The sequence below is a fragment of the Uloborus diversus genome, chromosome 6 (genome assembly GCF_026930045.1).
Source record: "Uloborus diversus isolate 005 chromosome 6, Udiv.v.3.1, whole genome shotgun sequence".
Lineage (NCBI taxonomy): Eukaryota > Metazoa > Arthropoda > Arachnida > Araneae > Uloboridae > Uloborus > Uloborus diversus.
This window is the reverse complement of record NC_072736.1, coordinates 144,711,444-144,719,351: the sequence shown is the minus strand read 5'-3', so window position 1 is coordinate 144,719,351 and position 7,908 is coordinate 144,711,444. Positions and strand designations below refer to the sequence as shown.

At 39.3% G+C, this 7,908-nt stretch overlaps 1 protein-coding gene across 1 annotated transcript; it reads right to left on the bottom strand.

Annotated features, from left to right (window-relative positions):
* Positions 1-447: 447 nt before the first annotated feature.
* LOC129224707 (synapse-associated protein 1-like) lies at positions 448-1,626 on the bottom strand. The gene has a single exon (XM_054859256.1). It carries the CDS (start codon positions 1,624-1,626, stop codon positions 448-450), a length of 1,179 nt encoding a protein of 392 aa, XP_054715231.1.
* Between the last annotated feature and the right edge of the window lie 6,282 nt (positions 1,627-7,908).

The window sequence follows — 7,908 nt, the reverse complement described above, 5'->3', positions numbered from 1 at the left end:
AATTTAATTTAAGTAAAATTAGAAATAACAATGTATAATAGCAAACACATGTTTCGAGGTTAGAAGGTACCCCAAAATACGTGTCTGCAGCTAATCTGCAATTTTTTATTTTACTTTTCAAGCACAAAGGTATTTATTTAACTTTAAAATTTCATAGTTTGCGACATTCAACAACTTCAATTTCAAAATTCTAAGGTTGCCATGTACTTATAGATATTCTCAATTGCTTCAAGCAATTTTTATACTGTTACGGAGGTAGAAAGCAAACAAGTTGTCAAACTAAGTGATGTACCTTTAACGAGAAAGTATCAACAGTTTTTTAGCTTCAAAAAATGCACAAGTTCACTAATAATATCATATCAACTAATACTTTTACTTTTACTCAAAATTAAAAAAACCGAACTGCCTTCACTTAAATTTGAAAAAAACTTAGTGTAAAGGATATGTTTAAACCACGTCTTTCACTTTCTCATCGAGCATTTCCTCAATTTCATTCTCCCAATCGTGGTCATCATCGTTCCCTTCAGCCACAACTTCATACTCTTGTAGTTCCTGCTGCATCTCCCTCTCCCAGTCATCTTCTTTGGAAGCTTTTTCAGTGACCCCAAGCATTTTCATACCCTGCTTTATGTCTTCTTCGGAGACCCGGTTCGCCTGAAAAGCATCGCTCACAAACTCCTGTGTGGGGCTATCAGATGCATCAAAAGCTTCATTTTCGATGCCAGTTTTCTCCATTCCCTTGATGCTCTCATTAGAGAGGCTCCTCCTCGAAGACGAAGAACTGCTGTCACCACTGCTATCCTTTTGCATTTTGTTCAGCTTTGAGGACTGTTTCACGAGGGAAACTCGGTAAAAATAATTCCTCCAGAAGTTTTCTTCGTTGATGAGTTTCGGAACGATTTCAAATCTCATAGTTTCTAGAGCCGGATCCTCTTTCAGCATGGTCTTAGCGACAGGATACATGCTGTCGAAATCAAAGTCAAACTTCACCCCCGTAGGAGGACTCCTGAGGAAATTTCGGCGATCGGCCGACAAAGACAAAATTTGCTGTTTCAGGTTTTCTTCATCCTCAGTTCCAACCCAGGGAGGAGGGCTTTCATCTTTCGACTCAGAATTCTTACTGGTGGCAAAAGCCTGTTGCTCTTTGTTAAAGTCTCCCAAGATGCTGTTTTCTTCCACAGTTGTTTTGAGCTGCTTAGCAGTTTCGGTCAAGGTACGGCCAGTTTTATTTGCAATGCCATACAGGAAACTTCCGAACGACTTAGCAGATTCCTTAGCAGTTTCTACTGCTTTCTGAGACGCATCTTTCAGATCGCCTGCAGATAGGCCCACTTTGACATTGCTATTTTCTGATTCGTCCCCGATTTCAAGGGTAGGTTCTGACTCTTTGGAAACAGGACTAGGACTTCGTTCGGTATCTACATTTTCACTTTCTGAAGAGACTTCTCTGTCTGAATTACCTTGTTGAGTTTCAAGACTTAAAGAAGAAGCTGGTTTTTCTGCTCCAAGACCAGCAGTAAAACCAATGGGGGGTTCCCCCTTTGATGCCTCAGGGCTCTCAGTAGCGTCATCTTTCTGAGACAACATTTCTTTCGCTTTGGAGCTAACTTTCCACAGTAAATCCATACTGTCTTTTGATGAACAATTCTATAGCAAATCAAAAAATGATTTTATTTTTAAACTACTTCGCTGAGAGAGTTATCTGAGCTACTCATGAGAGAGGAAAATTTTTCAACTATTTCACGTTTAAAACCATCTCTTTTAATTATAATATTACTCGCATTTAAGCGCAGTAATAACTATCACACAATTTCATCAACATTAATCACTGATTGACGGAGCATGCGCAGTAAAACGAAAACAAAAAGGAAAGAGAAGTACAAGTGGTGAACAGATTATTTGCAAGGCTAAAATATATCTACATGTAAATATGTTTAAAATACTCATTACAAATTATTACTCGCATAAAAGCACAAAAATTAATAACTTTTAAAATTTCTACCCATTAAAGCACTTATTTTTGTTCCTTGACCGCTATCAGAGTAATATTGCTATTTTATGAAAAAAATTAAAAAATTTCCTTTAGTCACATGATATAGTAATAACTGGAACCAATGAATATAATATGACTGGAATCATGCATTGGTAGGCACTTTTCAGAATGAAAGACACAAAGCAAAAGCAAACTTTAAAAAATGATGACGCACTGAGAACTGGTCTATTTGCAACTCCAATGAACTATAAGGGATGCTGCAGTGTGAATGCCAGTGACAGTAATTTTTCATCGTTGGTTGTGGGAAGCTTTCTTTTCTACACTCCTGTTTGTGAAAATTGCAACACCACGAAGGTCTTACGCGAAGGAGCTGAAAATTGCAGGAAATGTAAAGTAGGGCATGATATGCAAATGATCAGAATTGCAGACCGGTAGCGCATGCGTATGCTGAGCAGCGCCCTCTGAACGGCGGATCGAACCAAATATAAATAGACGGCTGTAGTGAGGCATGTATGATTATCGGTGGTTATATGTTAGAGTAAACGTTAACTGAATCTTTACTATGCCTCTTCGACGAAAGAAAGCGAAATTTGAGCAAATTTCGGAGTTTGAACGGGGCAGAATCGCCGGCCTTCGTGACGCTGGATTCTCTTATCGTGCAGTAGCCGCTCGTGTGCAGCGTAACAGCAGCACAATCATGCGTGTTTGGAAGCAGTGGACGAACGAGGGTCGGACAGCTCGAAAATCCGGGAGTTGACCCCAAAATGTGACGTCAGCTCGCGATGACAGACACCTGGTGCGTATGGCGCTGACGGACCGCACAGCTTCTTCTAGAAAATTGGCAGCACAGTGGTGAACAGCTACAGGTGTTTCATTGTGTGCTTCATCAATTCGGAGACGTCTGCTGCAGCGTGGGCTGCTCGCAAGGATTCCTTTATACTGTCTAACCACGGATTGTATGGAAAGGCAAACATCCGGTTTACACGCGGAAATGGAAGCATCTATTAGTTTTCAGGGATGTCAGATTTTGCATATGTATGTTAGCCTCTAAATTAAGCAGAGTCTCATTCAAATGAGCGGAGTACGCGCATAAAATTTTTATTTTTCCCCTCATTTAGATGGAGTCGCCTTAACTGGATGTTTGCCAATTACATACAATCTGTGGTCAAACAATACAGGGTTCCGCTCACGCAAAACCATCGCCGTCTGCGGCTACAATGGGCCAATGTGCATAGGAGCTGGCGTGCTGATTGGCAGCAGGTCGTCCTTTCTGACGAATCCCGCTTCAGTTTCTGGCACCATGATGGTCAAATTCGTGTCAGGCGCTATGCCGGTGAACGGCACATTCCGGAGTGCATTATCGAACGCCACAGTGGACGAACACCCGGAGTTATGGTCTGGGGTGCCATAGCATATCATGGACGATCACAATTGCTACAAATTGTGGGCAATTTGAACAGTACCCGATACATAAACGAAGTTTTACAGCCCCAAGCTATTCCTTTCCTGCAAGGATTGCCAGGGGCTGTATTCCAGCAGGATAATGCCCGTCCACATGTCGCCAGGACTGTCAAATCCTACCTTGATTCGCAGCAGGTACAGCTTCTTCCTTGGCCTGCATATTCCCCGGATATGTCACCGATTGAACATGTGTGGGATTTCGTTGGGCGGCGTCTCGCTCGTGATCCTCGTCCTGTTGCTTCGACAGACGAACTTTGGTTGCGCATGCAAACAATATGGAATACTCTTCCGCAGGCAGATATTCGAACTTTATTTCACTCCATGCCGAGTCGTGTAACAGCTCTTATTGCGGCGCGTGGTGGCCACACAAAATACTAATTTCTATCTCCTTTTATTGCATCTTTGGTTTGAAAATGTAATCATTTATTTGTACCATTACCACTCAAACTGTGTATTAAATTTCATTCAACTATGATGCTTCCTTAATGGTGTTGCAATTTTCACAAACAAGAGTGTATTTTGAAATTAGGTTACACCACAAACTGTCTGAGAATCCAGTAATTTACCACAAAAAAGACATGTAGGAATGTTTTACCTTTTTTGGTAGTATTGTTAATCACCGCAAGGTAGCGTATTCGAGTTCTGGAGTTAAGAATAAATGCAATCGAACTCAAACAAAAGTTTTGTGAAAGGAATTATTCATGGCATCCCATGCAGGAAAGCTGTATTGTTTCTGATACAATTTTAGAAATTAATTTAGCATGAAACGATGCGATAAATAAGGTAACTACATTTTTAAATCTCAAAAAATGAACGCCTTCTGGAACCCAGAGTTGAACGTTGATTCAGAACTTCAGAATTATTTGGGGACAAACGAAACCTTTACTCAGTTAGACATTATTTGCATGACGTCCCTGCAGGTATATGATGACGAAAGCCTGATATCGACGTCTTTCAAGAAGTCTTTTTTCGATTTATAAACTTTTATATCCTTCACAAAAATTTTTGTCTTGAAAATTTTGCAAAGGAAAGATAAACTATTCATTTAGCACGAAAGTTCCCCCTCTTGACTATTTTCGTGATTTTTAGCCACTTCGATCTAATTCCTTATCAGAAAACCGGCGAAAACTCGTATTTTAACTTTTTTTCTGCCTTTCTCAGTACTCTTTACACAATCGTAAGAAGGTATACTGTCTAACCACGGATTGTATGGAAAGGCAAACATCCGGTTTACACGCGGAAATGGAAGCATCTATTAGTTTTCAGGGATGTCAGATTTTACAGATGTATGTTAGCCCATAGACTAATAATAAGAGTAGACCGAGCTTTCTCATTCTTGCTGATAAAGAAAATTGGTTCATAGATGTATCATGTGACTAGTGGAAGGGCTTGGCGAAGACTTTGGCAGCATGGTTGCTAGATGGCAGCATTATCTATAGTTTGGTACTCGACATGTATTTTAAGACTGCGTTTTCATTAAAAAAAAACTTCCAGGTGCAGAGATTGAACTGTTTTTCTTTTAGTTATGCATTATTTTGACATTAGTAATAGTTTTTGATCAGTTTTCGGTAACTTTTATTTCATTTGGAGCTGTCAGCGTTGGCGTGAACGAAATGGCGTAAACGTTTTGCGTTAACGCAAAAATGTACTAATCGGTATCTTAAATTGAAACTGTAGGTAAAAATCTTACCGTTTGCGATTCTTCTTGGTCGCTTGCATCTTTTATTACTTAGAGAGTTATTGAAATTGACTAAAGAAAATGCACAATACTATCTAAACGAAAAACTCACTATATTAACAAAATATTTACAACTTAGAATAACAAATTTACAAATCGGACTCCATAAAAGATCATTCTTCCGTGTTCCATCAATTCTATTTGTTTTATTTCTCTCGGGCGATGATCGTCTGCTACGATCAACGCCCGCTGTTGCTAGGATATCCACCAGTCACATGGTTTGGTTTATGAGCAGCAAAAGGGTTGCCATAGCTCGGTCTACTCTTATTATTAGTCTATGTGTTAGCCTCTAAATTAAGCAGAGTCTCGTTTAAATGAGCGGAATACGAGCATAAAATTTTTATTTTTTCCCTCATTCAGATGGAATTGCCTTAACTGGATGTTTGCCAATTCCATGCAATCCGTGGTCAAACAGTACGTTACATACATCTTCAGAACAAAATGGGAAGATTGGGCGCCGAGAACATTGGGCGCCGGGCTTATTGGGCGTCGAGCATTTTGGACGCTGGGAATATTGAGCGCCGAGCACTTTGTGCGCCGGGAATATTGAGCGCCGGTATAATTGGGCGCCGGACACATTGGGCGCTGGGAACATTTGGCGCAGAGCATATTAGGTGCCGGGAACATCGGGCCCAATTGTGCTCGGCTACCAAAATTATTATTAAACTATTAAACAAAGAAACAATACCTACACATTAGTCAGATTGGCCGATGTTTTAATTAATTAATTATTAATCTTTATTTCTGCCTTTACGTAATGAACTATTATTTACTTTTAAAAATAAATTTTATTTATTCCTCTCTATGTAGAAAAACAATTATATAAACCTATAAAAATTTAAAATATTTCTTTGCTTTTTGATAAAATATGAGAATTTAGGATTTATATTTTCAAACAGAAAACTATTTTTGGATGAAATCATGCTTTTGATGTTTACTAATATGGTGCAAAATTCATAAAATTTCGAAAGTGTCATTCAAGATCTCCAGTTGTTTTGGGAGGGTGCACTAACACTGGGTAAGTTTACACTTAAACAATAAATTGGACTGACGTGTTTCGAAACCAACGCTTCAAAGCACTTCTATTTAAGGTATTGCAATTTTCATTGTGTTTTGTTTTATCATGTTGCTCCCATTTATGATTTATGCAACACATAAAGGAAAAAAACAACAACAATTTTTCAGTTAAATCTCCAACTTCAATTTGTTCTCCAGCTCCTCACCAATCCAACAGTGGCGGATTTACCATGTTGCAAATGTCGTATGTAGTAGCCACACTACATAAGGATCCGGAAAATAATCCAGAAATGCACATAAAAATGTTACCCCCTTCCCCAAGGGCGGATTTAGGGGAGAGTCTAAGGGTCAGCTGACAACCCTGTGACAAGAATTTCATTACGATTGTTATCAGACTTCAAATTTTTAGATCTGAGAAAATAATTCATGGAATTAATGTTTACCTTTTTTTTGCTTCGTTCTGTAAGGTATTTTTTCTCAGCGCGTCATAACTCAAAGGATATCGCTGAATTCGTTTACTGGGCTATTGCTATTTTGAGGTTTTGCTCATTTTCAAAAGAACAATCGTCTCTAATGAGCTTAACGTTTTCTCAGCGCATTCTTCACTTCATTTCACATGCTGTGTGTGCTATAAAACGAGTATGCAAATATATCCAACTATTTTATAGCTGTATTGTATTCAAACCTTACGATAACGTGACCAGACTGTCTGGCTGAAGAAATATGACTTTTATTGAAAATTTGGGGGAATATGATCCATGGCACAAGTGGAGGCATGCGCTATTGGAAAATTTAGGAGGGGTGGGGGAGCAATTCGAAAGGGTTTTGATCTCATGGGGATGGTTCCATAGCATATGGTGGGGTGGGGGGCACGTCATCATATCCATGGGGTGCACCCCTGCTTAACTCATACTTTTACACGTATGAAGTACAACATGCTGGCCATTGAAAATAAACCCCTCTTACAAAAATTTCTGGGTCTGCCCCTGCCCCTCTCCCCAAAGTACATTGCAAGGTACCCAACCTCCAACCCACGGTGTGGCAACGGCAACGCAACGGTACATTTAACTTTTCGTCAGAGGGTAATTGACTCAGTATTCATAAATACAACCTCGTTTTATTTGATAACCACTGAACTTTACATACATGATGAGCATGCGTAGGGATTATGCAGACTTACACTTGGACCCCGATTTAACGAACCCCTATTTAACGAAATTAGCGATTTAGCGAATTTTTATTTTTCCCCGAATAAAGTGAAGGCAAAAACCCCTATTTACCGAATAATAAACCCCGAATTAACGAATTATGTTAACAGCCGAAAAAAAAAAAATTTTTTTTTGTTAATGCGAGTTAGAAAATGGTGGATTGCCTTCGAAATTCATCTTGTTCAAAGCAGAAAAATACTTTTCTTGAAATCAGCAATTTTTGAGGGGCGAGGGTGCAACCAGAAGAGCATTCGTTTTTCACAGGTGCAGTTGAGTCAAGAGTTAACTCGTCAGGTGCATTTGATTTATCGATCCCTCAGAAGAAGTCGCTCCTGGGATAGACTTAAACGATTATGTCACATGTGGTGACGGACTGTCAACCTGTACAACTGAAATGAATGAAATTGTTGATTTGTCTGAATCAATGAATAGCGATTCTGATGCAGAAAGCGATAATGAAACTCTCATTCAAACTGTTACTTTTTCTAATG